Raw genomic sequence first — 21,254 nt, forward strand, 5'->3', positions numbered from 1 at the left:
TTGACGAGAGGGGCACGAGCAGCTATTGCTTCTGCAAATAAAGAGTGCAATAGTACTATGCTGCAAAAAGATTTGAAGAATGGTCCTTACCACGTATTTGGCGATCACGAGAATTGTCGAGACACATTTTGTGTCAGGAAAGGTACGGGCGAGCTAAACAATGTTCCAATTATGTCTGCAACAACTATATGGCCAGCTATAATGAAAGCACTAGACCCACTCATTACCAAGGCTGACAAGTTGTTAGGTAATAAAACAACTAACCAAGCAGAACGCTTCATGAGTTTGATTTCAAAATTTTCCGGTGGCAAATGGACAGATGTCTCAAAAAGTGGTCGGTACAAAAGGTGCTGCTTGGGTGCTAGTCTGTTACACATCAAAGGTCCGAACTGGCACCTTTCACCAGTAAAAACTCTATTAGGTCGTAGCCCAGGTTCAGTGACAAAGCGAGTTTTAAATGCACACGCGACAGCTGTTGAAAGGAATCGCAAAAGAAGGTTATCTGACAGTCGTAGATCTGCCAAAAGAAAATGTGTATTTTCTCAGCCAGATTGTGACTATGGACCCGAAGCTGCCCAACCCGATATTTCTACAGAGGAAATGGAGAGAAAGAAAACGAAGGTCTTGAAGCGGCTCGAAAGTTCAGTTTCTTCCGCACATCTGTGTAATGAACTGGAGAGAAATACGGTCGGCCAACATTGTAATGTTGTTTGGAGGGAAGCAAGACTAAACAGACTGACTGCATCGTCATTCTCTAAAGTTTGCAAAATGAGATGTGACACATCTTGCCACAATATGGTGGTTTCAATAGTGCACCCCAAGGATATCAACACAGGCGCAATACGGTACGGACGTATGCATGAAAGTACCGCAATTAAAGCTTACGAAAATAAGTTCCAAAAAAAAGTGTCCCCTTGTGGACTTTTTGTTCACCCATCGTACCCTTATCTTGGAGCAAGTCCGGATGGAACAGTTGAGAACGACACTATCATTGAAGTTAAATGTTTCCCTTCCATCAACAACCTTAAAGTTAACAATTCTCCTGTAAAATCTATACGAGAGGCTTCCAAAGTAAAAAACATAGGTGTTCACACTGACAGTGAAGACATGTTGGAACTGAAAAGAACACATCCTTTTTTCTACCAAATTCAAGGACAATTGAATATTTCGAAAAGGAAGCAGTGTGTGCTGATTTTATTTTGTGACTTTGATACCGAATTCGTCCACGTTCAGTGCGACGAGACCTTTTGGAAAAAAGACATGCTTCCGAAGTTAGAACGGTTTTACTTTAACTGTGTTCTTCCTGAGATTGTTGACCCGAGGAATGTTCGTGGACTGAAATGCAGAGATCCTGAATACATAGAAGAAGCAAAGTCAAAGAAACTTAACAAAGAAGTGAAGACATTTTAAAATTTATTAGTTATGTGACACTTTTTGTTCTTGAATCTAATTAGTTTTATTATTGTTAGTATATAATTTGTTGTATTTGAAAATTTTATCAGTAATTTAGAGAAAGCAATCCAGACTAATAATACATATTTCTCTTTTAAATACATTATGTTTTCCATGGACTTGTGGTGTAATCTCCAGACTACAGTTAAAAATAACAGTCTGAAAGTAAGTTCATTCTATGTAAAATTTCTAGAAGGTGGAGAAACAGAAACAAACATTTGGAAGTGGTGTGTTATCAGTCTTGGGATGTACATGTAGTGCTGCACACTATATTAAAATGCTTTAACAAAATTAGAAATAAAACTGTTCTTAATTTAAGTACACATGAGTCTTTATTTTACTGTTTATTGTAATGTCATTATGTAACCACTGCACTGTAATTTTTGGAAGGCTTGATAAATTAATAGAGGTTCACACTTTTTTCTCTGCGGTATGCTGCGAATGACATTTTCGACTTTTTGTGGTAAGCTAAGATTCCTATACATGTCAAAGTACGTGTGTGCCTTTAAATACAATAATTAATATCTATTTTACTATGCAAATTGTGCATACCTTCAATATTAATTAATAAATCTAACTTTCAACAATGTCAAATAAGTACTTCATAAATTACAAATTGATCATGGAAAATATATTTCTATGGGCTAAAGAAAATGAGTGCTTGCATATATTCAATTTATGTTCATGTTCATATAATGTATGTCCTTTAATTTTTAATTGTTAGTAATGCGTGGCAGTGTATAGCATATATACCTATGTACAAGTTTTGTACCTGTCGTGCAATATTAATTATTTATTGTAACCTGTGAATGCCAATGTTGTTAGCAATAAAAGAAAATAGTAAATTAAAAAGCTTTACGCTAACAACCTTCCAACCCAACATAGTGATTGTGTATCCTCCGCAGTTTGGTAATTTAATGATGGATCAATAACAGAAACAATTTTTTAGGTTAAGAGTGTAGTTATGAATTTTTATTATGAGTAAATCAAATTCTAGTGAAATATGTACTTATTTTACACTTGCCGACGCTCAGCGAGTTAGGTGCAAGTGAATATTCACGCAAAGGATTAACTTTAACCACTATGACTAATCATTTTATGTCTATGCATAAAAAGAGTTAAGTGAATAGAAAAATAGTGAGAAAGAAAAAACATCCTTTATTTTCGATATTTAGTCTTCAAGTGTTATATATTATATAAATATAAAGTCTTTAAAGAGGAATTGGTAACAATATTTGAGCTCATTTACGATATCGAATTTCTTAGCTCTCACCCATATTTCTTGAATTCGATACTAATAGCTTTATAACAATAGTTGCATACAGTTTTTATATTTCTAAATTAATTTCATTTAATTGTAGACTTTTGCAATTGGTGTCAAATATTGTAAACTGGCTATTATTATGAAAAAAATTGGTCTGAAACAATTATTAAACGAACAACAATAACAGCGGGAAGACAAAAAAATATGGACGAAAGGAAAACGATAAAAAATATTATTACCGTAGTAGCCACAGTAACAGTTGCTTTGAAAATTCATGCAGACCTTTTAAATATTATCCACATATGTCTTCCAAAAAATGTTTGTGTACGACTAACTATTACTGTACGGATAGAAAACAGAGAGGGTGGAGGAAAAAACGTAACTCCACTATTAGACACAGTATCAAATCAATTAAAATTTTTAATCATTTAAAATATTAAAACGAAAAATTTTCTAAACCAATTTTCGATACGCGCATTTTAGCTGTACATAATGAAAAAATAAGTTTTGAGGGATTGATAAATTCTAACCCTCTTAGCAGGTATAGTTCAGCAAATCCATCCAAAGTTTTTAAACGTTCTAAATATTATACAAAAATATTGTCTGAAACAATTATTGAACCCTTACTGCTATGGGTGACCATAATACGCACGCGAAACAACACCTTTACGCCCTTAGTACATACAGTTAGAGCCATTTAAATGTTTGTTTTAATATTCTAAATATAATCAAAACATACGAACAACGATGGAAAAAAAAGGTAATATGGACAACATAACGACAACACCGACTAACACGGTAGGATTCCAATGACAAAACTGTTGCGACGTTTCGGGAACTGGCCTATGTTCCAGAGGCGTAGCACAGGTCACTAGCACCCGGCGCGGATCCCAGATTTGCCGTCCTCTTATTTTTCTAATTGATTATAAAAAATTGGGGCATGGTAATTATTGAATAACAGTAACCTTAAATTTGAAAATGACATTTTTTGACATATGAACAACATGTTTGTAAAAAAATTAATTTATAATATTGCATTTTATTCTACAGGTAAACAAACATGACAGAGATGGCAGAATACCTATTAAAAAAATTACAGAGAAAACGTAATGCAATAACGATAGGAGAAAGAGAAATCGCCTACATAAAACGAACAGCTCTGCAAACTAGATACGCAGAAATTCAATATGTACGCTACGTATAGTTTCATATGAAGGCCGCGAAATAGTTTGTGTTCGTTTTTCGCTTTTTTCTCAAAGTCATCGATACCTTGTAAGACGTATCAAATTGAAACACGACTGAATAAAATAAAGAGATACGCTCAGTCATTACGGCGAAGTACAAAGAATTGGCAAGGAGAGATGTTCGTTTAAATTAAAATTGAAACCAAATAAGTTTCCTAAGTATTAGTTATTGAGAAACCTTGCAATATCCATGCATTGAAAATTGTACATGGATATATGGGAATAACAATAAAAAATTTACGGGGAAAAACCTTGAAAAACATTAACTTTATGTTACCGCCACCTGTGAAATGCCGCCCCGGCCAAAGTGCCGCCCTCTCCGCCCCCCCCCCCCCCCCACACACACACAAATGCTACGCCACTGATCTATTCCCATTATCAGTCTGTTTGTGCCTGATGACTTTACTGCGCGTTTTTGGTGATACGCACAATGTCTACAGCAGTAAACATAGGCATATATTATAATATACTATATATACATTTTATATTAAAAATAGATATGTATTTATATTATAACACAAGCATAGTCGACTCTAAATAAGTTAAAAATTTCATATGTTCAGAATTTTACAATGGTTGTGTTTATGTCTTCGTTTGCCATTGAGGGTCGAACGAAAGTAAGGCTGGCTAAAACCGGTTATCGCATCACGGCTGTGCGCTGCGAGGATTCTGACAGGGGATGGGGGAGAAGGCCCTTCGTGGCTTCTTTCCCTCTGTCCGCTCCGCGGACAAATGTGGGGAGAGAGAGAGACTACGATAGTTTTGCAAGACGTTCCAGCGATGTCCGCTAGATCGCAGGCCGCGGAGCAACTTCGACACCCCTCACCCACGAGAGCTGTCTCGCCACTAAATTGTGATATCTCACCCGCTAGCTTATATACGATCCGGCTGACTATATAGTATTGATAAGCAAGCGTTTATGAAGCAAATAAGCCAATTTTCAGCTTATTCGGACGCATGACTGTTTTTCACCCTGCACCAATCGCCTTAACGGGCCTCCCTAGTAAAAATGTTTAGCGCGTTGGGCCACTGGCCACGTGCTACGGCCAGTGGTTGGGCGGGGCGATATACCTGAGCCTGTCGCCTGCGCCTGGGTGGAGGGGGGAGAGGGCGTTTCAGCGAGGGGGGCGGAATAATGGGAGCGTTAGAGGGGAAGGCTCTTTTGTCATTGTGTGGAGTCCATTTGCTGCTCATACCTGCGTTATCTCGTTATCTGTGAACAAGATCGTGGCAAGAAAGGTGACTGTTTTTCCCTTTCGCTACATTTAATCAAAAGGATAATGTTCTCGCATTGCCTTGCTTGCTTCCTGACAGTGTTTATTAACTTTAAACATCAAATAAGTGTTACGATCCAGTCAATATCCATGAAATGCAAACAATCGTCAATTCTAATTAAAACATATATTTTTATTTTTTAATTAACGTTCTACATAATTAAGAGATTTACATACATTACAAAAAATGCTGTCACCAAAAATCGATGCGTTAGCGTGTGCTTTCAGAAAAAAATTTGTAAAAATTATATAATTAAAAAAATTTCCAACATTATACTTTCGAACTGACATTTGTGTGATGAATGGTTTTGCACGAACAGTTACGCTTTCATTCATAAAAGTCTTTCGCACCGCGACGAGAAATCACGTCCTACTAATATATTGAGTAATAAAACTGGGAATAAAATGATGACAATAATATTAAATATTTAACTCTTAGACACAAATCAACTTTTGAAATCGCAATAAAGACAAACAAATTTATAACTTACTTCTTGAAGAAAAAGTGCATGTCAAACTCACTTTAAAATTGTGTAGAGAAAAAAATGTCAGGAACAAACAAGTGCCCACCAACGACACATCGTCAACTTTATATTTTAGGGTTCACGTTGTATTTAGTTACACTAAATATTACTAATATTATTATTTTCTGGCACTTATTACATGTTTAGCATTTTATTTTTTTGCCTATTTTTTTAATGACTTTAACGTTGCACAATATGATGAATAAATATACACGAATGAACTGGAATCCCGTTCCGAGTTACATACAGACTGTTTACGAGCAGTGTAAATTTCTAAGCTGTTGCAACAGCGGCCTACAGGTGGATTCAGACTGCAGGCTTAATCAGTCATGCTGAATCCACCTGAGTTCAGATTTTATCGATGACAAGCGCGGGTGGTATGGAATAACTCAGTGTGCACTGACTTGTGCTCAAGGTGTCAGTGAAGTGTATAGCTGGAATCACGGGCGAAAATCTGTAGAATAAATCGAAAAGTGCTATACCGAAAGTATAAAGTTGAAGTTCAATATTGATTGTCAAGTAAGTTCAAGAACAAAATAAAAAAGAAGAAAATTTGTTTTCTTGAATCTACTTTTTTTCAGAAAAGTATACATAAATACAATATTATTTAAAATAAAAATAATTTTTTTTAGTCCTTGAGTATAAATTTACTGCAATATTTTTTTAGTTAATTAATTTTTTCGTGCGAAGAAATATTTAATTGTTAAAATCACGAGAACATAATTTATTACATTTATGTATTCCAAAAGCTTATGTTAAAGATCAACTAAGTATATGCTATTCAATTTGCCCAAGAATTTTACTGCAATAGGAGAGCATTACAAAAACACAATTTAACTAATGTAGGTATTATCACAATAAGTTATGTTCATAAACTATATTAATGGGAAACAAATATTTATCATTTAATGATATGCAACATTTTCCTTTGAGGTAAAAATTGAGGTATATCTAATGTAATAAGTAAATCCTCTCATAAAATTTACTGCAACTAATATTCTTCATTGTCCGTCATATTATGATTCCAAACAGTTTAAATCAACTGAAACATGAAATAAAATAGTAAGGTTAACCATGAGGTGTGGAAGAAATTAGAGATTGCTTTGTAAAATGTGTTAAAAATTTCTCATGAAATATTGTGATTATTATGTTCGTACATAATGTAAAAAAATTCAATACTTACATGAAATTCAACACACTTTGTATTGCAAATTATTAACATATATTTTAAAAACACATGTGCGTATGTAAGTCGAATTGTTATGTAATACATGATGAACAATAACATTACCGATACAAATTCCCTTCCAAATAACTTTCACCCAAAGATAAGGCCGCGGACAAATTATACACACTGGTCGCACGAGGAGCTGAAATAAGTCTTATAAGAAAGCCGGCCGGAGTAATTCTTTTCAAGCCAAAGCTAAAAGTAATGGATGTTGTTTGTCTAAAGCAGGCAGTGAAATGACATACAAGTTTACAGAATAGCCATATAAGATCTTTGACGTTTCTTATCCCGTCAGTGGACTGTACGTGAAGAACCAACTGCATCATGGCCCGCCGCCAGTTTTATACTTACGTATGAATACACTTGTAAACGATGGTTTGTATACTTATGTATCTTGCCGACATCGATTGGTATTCTTTGGCAAATCGATGTGGATTCATTCGAACACGTTTGCGCTAAACACGACATATTTTTACATAAGAGTGACATCGCGCACTGAAAAAAGTTGCAGGTCTGTAACGCAACAGTGATACAAATATTACATATTTCGAACATTTTCTGCTGCACGACATTCACTTTGGGTAATGCTAAGCTACTTGATAGGTAAACTTTACCCGCTTTAAAAGTGATAACTTAAAAAAAACGTGTACATGGAAGCAGACTCAGCCATATGTTTATTGCTGTTGTATTTGTCATAAACCTACTACGTTCAATACGGCCTGTAAGTAGAACCCATTTTTTTTTTTTTTACGATTTGTGTACAAGCTGTGGTTGTAAAGCGAATTTATATTCTTAGTTAACTAACGTCTATCATAATATATTTGGAATAAGGCTACCTTTTTTTTTTCTAGATTGCTATATTGTTATATATATAAGAATTACTACAACGGAAATATCTGGAAATAAAAATCAAGGAAAAAAGCATGAAAGATTAAGGATAATTTTTTTTTCAACAACAAATAATTTATGGTTTAACTGCTTTGTGTACTATATAAAAACAGAACAAGCTTTCAAAATTGTACAATTTTTTTGATTATCCTTTATAGTTATGTTTTGTTTTAACTCATAAATATTTAAGTTGATTGCCAAAGTCACGAGAGTACGATAATTTATTTCACACCGCTCCGGGTTGCAGGTAAAGTAACAGGCGTGAAATTTGATCAGATTCGCGTTCTAATTATTCAGGCCCTTTAATTGGGCGTGAAGGACCATGTGCCAAATATGTAATAATTATAAGTAGGTGAAGTATTAAAAAATAAAGAACTTGAAAGAAAAATAATGCATCTAACAAAAATAATTTGCACGGTTCTTTCGTGGATTTTGTAATGTATGGGCAATATTTACTTAATTTTGGTTTTTGGATAAATTAATTGTGGTTAGTAAAATTTTAATAATTTTGTAAAATTGCTGTAAAAATTTATTTCCTGCCCTTATTAATTAATCGAGTTGTAGAAATAAGTTTATCTGAAAATTTACGTTATCTTTATTAAACATTGCCACTATTTATACCTTTTAAATTCAAAATGTTTTTTTTTTTTAATTTTGTAATTAATAACATACCATCCATAACTACATATGTGAGCGATCGGTTACTGACCCCATCTTCAATCCTCCTCGTGACTCCTGCACCAGGAGGAACATTTATATACTTCTGACAAATTATTTAATATAGAACTTTCCTAGTTTTTATTTTTTTATTTATCATTCCATGAACATTTTTAAAACAGTGCAGACCATCAGACATCTATCTAACCAAAAAGCATAGCAAAATGACATTTAGTTTTAAAATACGATTTTTCTTTTAATTTAACATACATTTTATATAAACCTACATTTTTAAGTATCAAAACTTTTGTAAATAGTTAACCATTTGGTTAATACCAGTATAAAATTTTTCCCCCGGCGTTGTAAGATGTGTAAAATAATTTTGGAAAACATAAATAATTTCAAAAAATATTGGGTGGTATAATAATTGTTTTTTTTTTTTTAATTTTTATTAAAAATAGAAGGAAAAACAATTAAGTGTATTTTAATGTTAAAAGTTAAATATAAATTTTGTCGAATTAGCTAGCGAGACTGTAAAGCCACCAATAAATAGTTTGTACGCCAACTTTCAATGTTTTGTTTGATCAGTTTCAATACTTTATTTCATAATGCATGATATGGTATTGTAAGCTTTGTTTTTAGAGATACACGAATATAGTCATAGAGTAAGTCGAGCACACAGTACTGTGGCGAGGCATACTAAAAGCAATTCTGAGAATTTCTTTCGGTCACGGGATTATCTTTTGTTGCTGGTTGTGGGTTGTCTCCCTCTCACGCACGCACGCACACACAGGTAGCCTGCCTCCCCTCCGAGCAGGGTTCCCCCAACACGCTACCTGAGCTGTGGGCTGCGAGCTGGCTTCGCCGAGCGGCAGCACGAGACGGTGGAAAACTTTCAGGATTTGCAGAAATTGCGGAAAAGAAATCTCGGAATTTAAAGCGATGACTATATGTTTTAAATACATGAATTTCTTCAGAAAAAAATTATCTTTTTTTCTAGGCTTGTACTTTTTTTCTGTCATTCTCCTAAGCAGTATAAAATGGCCCCAAAGTTGGACAAATTGGTGGTTTTTTATTTCATATTTTGATAGAAAAAAACAAAAATGTTAACGTCTATGCACAATTCGTGTAGTATCTTCTCGTGGGTGAAAAATTTTCAGATTCGTAGTGTCGATTAATAAAGTCCCATCATTATTTAAAAAACAGTGTTCCGCTAACTTCTGATGCTACTAGGGAGGCCCCTTAAGCACGGTCTCAGTGACTATGAAACATGCTTCTACGGTGGTGTTCTCAAGCAACAACTATGAAACAGGAGAATGCCCTCTCAGAAATAAGACATATGGGACTATCATAAGATGGTCTTCATCAAGATTGTCTTGTTTACGATCACTTGAGATCATCTCAAGCAACCTCTATAGTACACAAATGTTTAAATAAGAATGCATATAAGAATTTCTTGACGAAGGAATTGCTCAAGACGTAAATATAAATACCACCCTAGAACCTACTACCTCGAATATTTGGACCACGAGCCTATTTGTGACGAATTTTATACAGAAGAGATTCAGCCTATGATGCATCCCGATACGTACTTGGTGGAGTAGATTCTCAAATGAAGAAATGGACTATCCTACGACAAGTGGTGGGGTTTATAACGTCGCTTTAATTCGTGGGTAGCAGATGCAGAAATATAGAAACACAAGTGATTGGTTTTTATTCTTGTAATAAACTATAAATCACGTCAAAAAATAATTTTCTATTTTGTTGTTTTATTCTCAAACATGTCACTTTTATGGAAATTTTAATTAAATTATCGTTATTTGTATTGATCAGGGATCGAACCAAACACTGTTATTGTTTGAATCAATCAGTATATTAAGAAGTGATTTGTTTTTATTAATTTTGGAATTTTTCTAGTTTAATAATTACAGAACTTCGAAATGGTGGCCAAGACGCCGAAAATATGGAGGCCAAAACGGCCCACAAAATGGTGTTTATTAATGTAATAAAAAATACTGCAATCTATGCCGTAAAAATTAAACTAATATGACGGCAACGCACTCTAGTAGGTGATGCTATTATTCCTTCAAATTAAAAAATTTACAAATCCGAATGTGAGTGTTCTTTTTTATACCTTTTTAATTCTCGGTCTGGTAAATGTCTGGATGGCCATGCGGTCAAAGGTGTATGTTTTCCAACACAGGTTCAGCTTGAACTGGCTTGGTCCGAATCACCTCGGTTCCAATGTATTTTGTATAAAAATTAATTTTGATATGTCTAAGGACCACAATAATAGTACCACATAATGGAACCTCGCCCTTACATGCATGATACAGTGTGATACTGGCACTCTCTAGGAACAAAAGAAAAAGTCAGTATCCAAGATGGCGGCCTCCAGCATAACAGATAAACCAATATGGCGGTCATGATGTCATCCAAGATGGCTGCCTCCAAATAGAAAATAAGATGGTTTATGTGTCGTCAGAATTAAAGTGGCTGTGATGTCAGATCCAAGATGGGCGTGACATTAGAATTCAATGTTCTGGCCGTACCGAAAAGTGCAACGTTAGGGGATTGGGACTATCGATGTAAATATGGCGACCATACCGAAAATTGCAACGTTCGGGGAGTGAGACGTTCGATTTAAATATGGCATAATTCAAAAGGCGACTGTGGTCAGGGTCAAGGTCCAAGGTTAAGGTCAAAAGTAAAGGTAAAGATCATCCAAGATGGCCGCCGTGACATCAGGGCGGTCGGTCAATAAACCCATACACATCAACCACAACCTGGATCCTGTATTCAGATGAACATTTATTTAAACTATTTATATGCAACAATTCTCTCTTACGAAACTTCACCATAAGTCATATTTTCCATAGTGTATAATCAGTATTTGGCAGTGTGGTAGGCTCGTTAGTCCTACCATTACTAATAAGCGATGCTGCTACTTTCTTATTGCTAAAATAAGTATTATGTATTTCGGAATCATTCCGAGAATTTCTGGTTTATGACCTTTGGGAGGACTTAAGTTTGTGGGTGGCGTCGTCACATTTAGTAATCTTGGCCGTTTCTTGATCCTTAAAGTTTTCTTCTGCACTAGGATTGTGCATATTCGTAATTGCAAAATAGTTCAAAGAGTTCTTCAGTATTTTTTTTTTTTTTAATTTTTGGTATTAAAATGATCAGCACATATTACATAATGTATTAATGAACTATTTGAAGTTCCAAAAGCTTGTCGTTTCCACTCCTCAAAATCCATTTGAGACATCTAAAAAGAAAAAGTTTTTCTTAAAATGTAATCTGTTTGTGCCACACACAATTTTCCATTTTAATTTTTATACACAAAGGACAGTGTCGCCTTGCAACATGTTTTGGTAATAAAATTAAATATAAACTTTATTACCAACATTTAAGAATACTGTATTGCAAACATATTTGTTTGTACTAAAGTATTTTATACGTTAAGTAAAATCATCTTGTAATTAGGTACTTTTTTTAACATCAACTATTGTAAAATATTCCATTTTCAAACTAAAACGAACGACTGATACGCATACACTCACTGGCATGTAGAGAGAGGTTCACAAATCAGTGATTCGTTCGTAAATGCAAGAGTTGTTTTAGCATGTGTGTAAAACCAAAGAAATAATCGACTGTCAAATTTAAGACTACATTAATTTACCTGAAACTTGTGTTGAAAGCTTTCAAACTAACAATAGTTCTAACGAAGGAAGTCTTTAATACTTCGTGTTTAGTACCTACTGTTTAGAATCTCGATATAAATTTTTTAAGTCTTCCGTTTTTTTACAATCATAGTTCAATATTTTTGAATATAAAGAAAAATTGTTAATGAATACAGGTAAACAAAAACAGTATTCAATATATTTTAAACGGTTTAATCTACTTTAATTTTAAAAATCTATAGGCTTACTTACTGAGGTAAGTTGTGTATGATAGTTTTTCCACTAGGTTTTTATTTTTATTTTTGTACAAGATAAAAAGTTCAAACTTGTTTGTCTTACACTTACAAAGTATTTTCTCTGTTTGGTAAATAAATGCACTCTATTTCACATAAACGTTTCTAACAATGACCATTAAACTATTGACATTATAACATTGTACAAATAATAGATTAGCTCCATTATAGATAATCAAAAATCATTCATTATTTAGTTGATTTCTTAAGCACATTTAATGGTATAGAGTTCTAGCTTTGTGTTGAAATACTTACCAATCAAATGTAACTTATGTGAAACAGTCAAAGTGGGAAACAATCTGCTGTATTAAAATTTAAATTAAACATTAACTAGCGTTCGCCAGTTAACATTGTTCGGTTTTACTCGATATTAGTCAAAACGAAGAAATCTAAATTATGTGATTGTTGTAATCTAATTAAATTATTTTTCAAAAAAAAAAATGTGGAAATTTTTAATAAAAAAACTAAAGGATTACATACTTTGATAATTTACATTAAATAGTTTAGGACTTACATCGCATACAGCCTATAAATAATGTAAAACGAAAATACTGACCTTATTTCTTACTTTAAAAAAAATGAACATGGATGTGCCTCGTTAACTCTGTTCCTCACATTCGGACAACCCGTTTATGCACATTTCGTATTCTATATAATGTACAAAATTATCAATGCGAGATAAAGTTTGAATAAGTAGGTATTTAAATTTTAATAGTGAACTCCAATCAAGACTGACTGTAGGCCCGATATTAAGTTTTTAGGAGCTAATTTTCACGTTAATCGGGTACAAAATCCCTCCCACTCAAAGATCTCAGTCGCTGGCTTCTCTTGGAGTTTCATCGTTCTAAAGGCAGAGGTAAGGAAAACTTCTCTTGAATGTCGCCTAACGGTGCTGTAACAGTTGCCGGGATATTAGATCCAGCAAGACTTTGGAGAGGGGAGGAGGGTGGTGGTATGACGCCTAGTGTAGCCAAAGATCGTTAGGCCCTCCTCACACGGGGATACTGAAGTTGCCTACAAAACGATCGCTGGTAGCCTGGAGACTAGGCAACTGTGTGACTGGGTGACTCTAGTCGCCCGTTATCTTCACACGACGCTACTAAAATATCAGAGACTGGGAGGAAAAAATGCATCGTGAGTACAGCCCGAGTATCTTGTGGAACCGTGAAGTGCCTATATATTGTATGTAATGTCCAGTGATAACAGCAGTGACGATAGTGATATTGTTATCCAATATTATCAACATTATAGAAAACGAAGTAGGAAAAGATTGTGGGTTCATCCATATATAGAAAGGAACATTAATTGTAGATTATTTGTCGCGGCCAAAGAATTGCAAGAGACAGACTCAAAATTCATCGCTTTCTACAGAATGACGAAGGAGACTTACCAAATGTTAACGGAAATTGTTACACCTGCGATGTATTATAGGGATACCACTATGAGGGAATGCGTGAGCCCCGGTGAACGATTGCTGATAACTTTGAGGTAAGTAAGTTAAGAAATACAAATTATTACGAATTTTTGTTAAGGCACTTCTAAATGTTTCCCTTCAACACAAATCTATTTCTTTCCAAGTATTTTAACGTATATACTGATGCTTGGCGAATAAAAACAATGTATGCATTTTAACTTGAGGCCGCAATTACTTATTTTATCTGTGGAAAATGGCTGTTGTATGGATCTTAAGAATGTGCACTTTAACGTTAACAGGTTAAATAATCTAAAGTTATTTATACCCAAGTATTCCAGTCAACTGAAAGGTGAAAGTATAAACATATCTTATGCATAAATTCATTCCAATGTTAAATTCAAATATACCTAAGAAATACACATTCAAATAATGTACTGCAAAAGAAAAAATGTATATATATAAACTATTTAAAGAATACCCATTACACAAACATTCAAATCATGACTGTAAACACAAAAATAAACAACATAATAGAGATAAAAACACGTACACCAAAGTTATATGTTTACACACCCAACAAAACATCACATCACATTATGTTCCTGCTCATATTGTAAAGTCTCTTGGATGACTTCAAAATACTGTTGCGTTTCAGTATCTTGTACTTTCTGTGGAATAGTTTGATTTCCAGGCGACGAACAAATTGAAGCATTATCTGTAGCCAACGATGAATGCGTGGAAACACTGTAGGAGTAAGTTGGGGTCTGTTGGTAAGCTGGTACGTGTTGGTGCATGTCTTTTGGATTCGTGATGTCATCAATAAGCTGCAGAACCCTACGTCGGAATGATTTCATTTGTGCATCTGTCAAAGGTTCGATTTCTGGTAAAAGGCTTAGAAGAAACGACTTTTTTACTTGCCTATCATCGTTTGAATTCGATTCAAGTTTCCTTTTCTTTGCATTCATGTATTCCATAAAGGACTTGTCCACTTCCGTCACTGTTTGCTTTTTACGCTTTGATAAATTATCTTTTGGGTTGGAAAAGGGATCATGAGTCATTTGTTGGGAATGATGAGCATGTTCTTGCGAGAAGTCAGTATTTGGCAGCATAGGTGAAGGAAGGGAAAGTTGTGGTGTTGTAGTTAGTATTGCGTTATCTGAGATATATTCCTCCTCTTCAGCCGCAACGTCTTCCGTATTTTGTGTTGGGTCAGATGAACTGTGTTCCAGGTTTTGTTCATTGATGACTTCTGGCAAATTCCCCGATGGTGTACCAAGCGTTTTTATGAATGGTAGGGTAAATTTCATTGCCTCCGATAGATAATATGGTTTCTTATTTTTGGAACTTGAACCACTTGGAGGTGGCTTTATGTGACGGACAAAAACTGAACGGAGATTTTTCCATTTTTCTTTGCATTCGTTAACTGAAAACAAACAACATTGTTCACATAAATATAAATCGTTGCAATGGATGAATTCCTAACTAATTTACAGTAAACAAAAAACAAATACAAAAGTGAAGTAGTATTAAGTATAATCCAGATATATACAACATATGTTTATTATTTGAAGAAAAAATATATAAATGGTACATGGGGAATGTATTATGAAGTAAAATTTAATTTAACTTTGTTGCAGGTATTTGGCAACAGGAGGTACATTTGTATCGCTGTCGATGTACTTTGCTAGAGGAGAAAGCACAGTTATCAACATCATACGAGAAACTACCAAATTAATTTGGGAATCGTTGAAAGAGTCCTACATGCCTGTCCCAGGAGAAGAAAAGTGGAGAATGATAGCACAGCGTTTCTATTCACTGTGGAATTTACCCAATTGCTTGGGTTCATTGGACGGTAAGCATATTCGAATATAAAAATTACCTGGAACTGGCTCAAGTAACTTTAATTACAAAATGTATCACTCAATAGTGCTGCTGGCTAGCAGTGATGCAGATGGTTTCTTCACTCTTATTGAAACTGGCTATGCAGGTAGAAACAGCGATGGAGGAGTGTTTCGCGCATCAGCTGTCAAACACTGGATTGCAAATGGAGGACTAGACATACCACCGCCTTCACGATTACCAGATGACGACAATGAGATTGACTTTCCTTTTTACTTTGTTGGAGATGAGGCCTTTCCATTGTCACAATATTTGCTGCGTCCTTACCCTCAGAGAACACTTGATGATGTTAAAAGAATATTCAATTACAGATTGAGCAGAGGACGGAAAACAGTGGAGTGCGCTTTCGGAATGATGGCAGAAAAGTTCCAAGTGTTGAACACTGCTATTCGCTGCCGAACTACGGAAAGAGTGGTTGATGTAATAAAATCTGTCTGCATTCTTCACAACTTCATTCGGAAAAGTGAAGGTATTAAATATTTTGCTGGTGAACCATTTGGCAACTCAGAAACGCCCAACATCAATCCACAGCCACTAGAAGACCTAACGTTACATGATCGGTCTACTGCTCATGAAGTGCGGAATTACTTGGCAAACTATTTTCTAACACCCCGGGCTTCTGTTCCATGGCAGTGGAAATACTGTTACAATAACTAATTAGGTATTAAAGTATTTCATGTGTTTTTGTAGGTTACTGTGAGTATGACAACAACTTTGAACATGTGGTAAGTTTTATCGAAGTTCGTAAAAACCATGCGTAATTCCCTTGGGAACCAAGAAAAGATATCAATAGAAAGTAATTTTTATACGTTACAAACGTTTTAGAATAAGGTATTTCTTCGAAGGACGAATAACCATTGTATAAAAACTATATTTCTTTTACTAATAATGTATTTGTGAGATACTAAATATAAAACATGCTGTTTACATATACATTTTGGTTTTTCACAAGTTAGTTTATTATGATAGATATTTTATATCTAATTATTGTTGTTTAAGATATTGTCAACTTACCTGTGAGTTGCACTTCTTTTGCGACATCATTCCATGCTTTGTCAGTCACATCCTTTTTTGAATACCCTTTCAACTTGTAGTTATAGAGTTCTGGGTGTTTCTCAACTTCGTTTACAAATTTGATATTAAACGCCTGCTCGCCCATTGTTCGCTACAATACAGTATCGCGCCGCGTAGGCTACTGGAGTAGCGTGGAGACCAGCATGCTGAGTCGCCGGGATTTACGTTGCTTACGACTTCCAGTCTCCGCCACTCCAGTATCGCCGTCTGAGTGACGCCATGCCTATCTACATGACGAGTCGCTCGGTCGCCGAGTCTCGCGGTATCTAAGCAACTTCAGTATCCCCGTGTGAGGAGGGCCTTAGGGGCGTGCACTGCCGATACCCAGCAACTGAAGCGATCGCTGCGACGGAGCTTGCTACTACGACAATTCTTCTGCAAAACTGTCCAGAAAATTTAACCTGGGCTCGCGACTTCTATACATTATATATATTCAATGCCAGAATGCTCCCACGCCCTTTCTTTACTATCACGCGACTGGGTGTGCAACAGTGAACCCGTCACTGCAAGTGATTGTGTTCTCTCGTTGCTAAGCTTCAAGCTATGAGAAGAAATTGGCGTAAATGTTCCAAGAACAAGCCACCTTTATCTCATCGTAGAAAGTCCATGAAGAAGCGAATGAAGCCTGTGCTAGAATCTTAACTCAAAATCTACGATACGTATTTCTATGATGTAACAATTATTTAAAACGTTTGAATTGTAACTTTTATACAGCAGTAAATTAAATCGAGGCGGTGACAAAGCTGAGTGGGTGACGAAAAGTGCAAAGATCATGAGTGTGGCACTCGGAGGCGAGTAGAGGAATGGGGCTGAGGAAATGGGTGGACACATTATTATACCACTTTATTTCATCACTTCACATATTTTAGCCCACTTACCGCGCGCCTATGTACTCGTTATGTGTCACGGCGAGAGAATTCTTACTTTCGCATGTCAAACAGTCAGTACAATAAAATTCTATAGTCGAATAACCAGCTTAGGGCTAAAAGTTTCTAGTAAGAAATATGTATATATTTCGTTCATTAATTTTTTTTATTGGCAGTGTAGGCTTAGCAATAATTGCAGTCCAAATTTTAGGGATTAATTATTTTGCCTCCCTATAATCCAGAAAGTTTTTTTTTAAAAACTGTAGGCAATGCAATCCGAATGTGCAACATGAATTGACCACTCATGTGCGATATTTCCCAGAACTATTTCAGGTGACCGTAGCTAAGTCGCTAAGTGTCTGTGGATGGACTCGGATCAGAATTTCGGGTATGCCATGAATGTGGACGTCTTTTTGTATAATGTTTTGTAGAGTTTCGTTGATTACCCGCCTCGGACTTGCAGGCGTAAAGCGGGAGAGTTGAAAAGCAACAACTTCGTAATTAACTGACTAGGCTTAATTAATGCTAAACATAAAAATGTCATAAATGTATTAAAATTTTCGAAAAACTACAGGCTTCGATCTGAGGGTATGAAACAAGCTTTAGGTACCGGTGTTCCTTGAATTAGTTTATACGATAAGCCCAATAAGATCGCCGGCACAAGGTAAAAACGTTAATAACCTATAAAATAAAGGAAATGTATCAAAATAATTCAAACAAAGTCATCGCTGAAAATAATTAATATGAAATATTGGGTGTTTTAAATTTAAGATTACTAAATAGAGTATAAATTTATTGTAATAACGTTAAAATTTTCTACTTACAAGAAAATGCCATTTTATTGAAACACCAATCGCTGCAATTATAATATGTGGAATGATATTAAGCCGCTGTTTTTATAACATAGTTTGAATTGGCTCGATTCACAACAGAAATTAGTTCTGTTCACTATACGAATTAAAATTATGGATGTGAGATAATTCGGCAGTACCTTCAAAATAACTTTTATATGGTAGCCATAAGGCCTATGTAAAAAATGTACAGAAAGTTAATTTACTTATCAGTTCAGCTAGCGTCTGGCAAGTTATTGCCTAGTCCATGATTTACAAACGATTTCACACCCTTTAGATGGTTAATGAGGTTGTAATATAGAATAAACATCACGGTTTGGTTTATGTAGTGTAAGATGGTTTTGTATATAAAATAGAGGGTAGAGACTAGCCCATGACCAAACTTGCCAACTGGTCATTTAGGGCCGCTTGCGAGTCAGGTAAGACAATCTAAGCAAAAAAATTTGCAGGATATTCAAAAGGATAAATACATACTTTACTTTGCCTCAAGTCACAACTGTGCAAGCCAGCCTTAGTCACTACAAAAGTTTTTCAGAATCCATGGTATAGTTAGTGTCAAACTTTTTGGCGGGCGAAACTTCGCGTTGCGGTGCTTTAGAGAACGTTTGACTCAAACGTCCAGTCGTTATTTTGTTAACTGTATTTTTCTAAGGACCAATGAATTAACAACTAAATGGGCGAGTACCATGACATTTGGCTTGAACAGTAATGAATAAAAGCTATTTTTTAAAAACCTTTATTTATGAATTTATATTCTGAAACCCAACAAACAAACGACAAGGAAAACAAGACAAATTGTACAACATTTTTAAGCATGTAAATAGATAGGTGAACTGAACAGTATCAACTTTCATTTCAGATTTTTAAGGCTCGGTCTCATAGCACATATACAATGGGAAAAAGTGTTCATTTTGCTGCACTCTTAGCACAGCCTAGAAACATCGGAAAAAAATCAAATTAATTATCTACAGCAAGGAGACATTGTTGACATTGGCTGCATTATAAAAGTTTGCTGCTTAACTATTTTTAATAAGTTTAAAAAAATATTATATTTGTTAATCTTTTAATTATTAAAAAATTGTTTTATTTTAAAATACAGCTATAGGAAATTTTAGGACGATATTGAATAATATACATTTGTGTACATTCGATAGATGGTTTGCCTATAAACAGTATTTCAAATATTTATATTTAGTTCCGGCGTTTGCCTCAAGAATGCGCGACCCTGAGATCTGTTCCCCCACCACCGGCAGTATCCTTCCCCTCCGCGCTACGGTCTTTCGCAAGGGAGGATTAGGGGGTGGGGTACCACCCGCTGTGGCCACAACATGCGACCCTCTTTTTTTTTTTTTTGCTTACGACAATACACGAGGATGCACGAAGTCGTCGGTCGGGAGGATGTCGTCTTTCCCGCGTTCTAGGTATTTGTTTTATTGTTTTAGCTTTGTCGGCGCGGGAGCGGGCCCCGTTTAGCTCGAGACGACAAAGCACCACCGAGTTTCATTCTATACAAAGTACCAGTTTGTCCCATTATCCTGATCAGGATGATCAGGATTAGCGATGTTTATACCCGGAGACACGGTAGTGTCTTGCACCATGTACTCGTATGAAATAAAGTTTCCGAAGGGAGCTTAATAAATCATCGTTTAAAATTAAAAACCACATATTAATGAAAAATTGAACTAAAAAGTAAAAATAAATAATAGTTTAAAAAACTAAAAAAACTCGCTTTAATAGAAAACCAAACTAAAAAGTAAAAAATAAATAGTTTAAAAAAACTTTTAAAAAACACGCTTTAATAGACAACCAAACTAAAAAGTAGAAAATCATTTTCAATTAATTTAAATTACGAATAGTGTGATTAACAAAGAAATATTTTATTGTAAAAAAACGTGGGGTGTTTGATGTCAATTGTTATAATATTTTATTGACAGATATTGGTAAAAGTAGTCATTATGTAAATATCTTAAAAAGCACCCCACGCTTTTTTTACAATTAAATAATTTTTTTGATAGTCACACTATTCTTAATTTAAATTTATTGAAAATATTTTATACTTTTTATTTTAGTTTGGTTTTCTATTAAAGCGTGTTTTTTTAGTTTTTTAAACTATTTATTTTTTACTTTTTAGTTTGGTTTTCTATCAAAGCATGTTTTTTAGTTTTTTAAAACTATTATTTATTTTAACAGAAATACCATAATACAAACTAAGATAGTTACATAAATTAGATAATTTACACTTATATATGGCGGTATTAGCTACGTCAAAAAATTGTATAAAATTGCACATACAGATTTTTGCGATTTTACAAATAAATTATAGCCAAATATTTAAACAATATTTTCATTTTACAAGATATATGATGCTGGTAAACCACACACAAATTAATTGCAAAATTTATCGTAAATAATGTGTATTGTCACCATAAAATTCTTGCCAGCTAGTTTCGAAATTAAAAAAAAGTATAAATATTTTTTACTGTATGTATTGTTTTACAGTGTAGGCTGTTCACGGTAAGTTTAGGTCTTTTGAAATCAACATTTGAAAATTTTTCCTGCCGGACCCTGTATGTCCCTGAAATTAAACGTACTCGCCGACTGTTATAAAATGCGTTGTGTTTGTTTTAGAATTACGAGGGGAAA

The 21,254-nt window shown here is 34.6% G+C and overlaps 2 protein-coding genes across 2 annotated transcripts in view; both read right to left on the reverse strand.

The window, feature by feature from the left end:
- LOC134531232 (C-terminal-binding protein) overlaps positions 1-21,254 on the reverse strand; it is a 445,126-nt gene that overhangs the window by 355,228 nt on the left and 68,644 nt on the right. The gene's annotated exons all lie outside the window — the stretch shown is intronic.
- LOC134531230 (uncharacterized) lies at positions 1,055-20,585 on the reverse strand. The gene is made up of 2 exons (XM_063366902.1): positions 16,835-20,585; positions 1,055-15,344 (listed from the first exon to the last, which is right to left on the reverse strand). The coding sequence occupies exons 1-2, from the start codon at positions 16,977-16,979 to the stop codon at positions 14,506-14,508; spliced, it is 984 nt and encodes a 327-aa protein (XP_063222972.1). The 5' UTR covers positions 16,980-20,585; the 3' UTR covers positions 1,055-14,505.

This window comes from Bacillus rossius, chromosome 3, assembly GCF_032445375.1.
Source record: "Bacillus rossius redtenbacheri isolate Brsri chromosome 3, Brsri_v3, whole genome shotgun sequence".
NCBI classification, from domain to species: domain Eukaryota; kingdom Metazoa; phylum Arthropoda; class Insecta; order Phasmatodea; family Bacillidae; genus Bacillus; species Bacillus rossius.

Coding starts and splice junctions, on each gene's coding strand:
- LOC134531230 (XM_063366902.1), bottom strand. CDS start 16,979: ATGGGCGAGCAGGCGTTTAATATCAAATTTGTAAACGAAGTTGAGAAA. Junction 15,345..16,834: donor AAAAGAAGTGCAACTCACAG/GTAAGTTGACAA, acceptor GTTTGTTTTCAG/TTAACGAATGCAAAGAAAAA.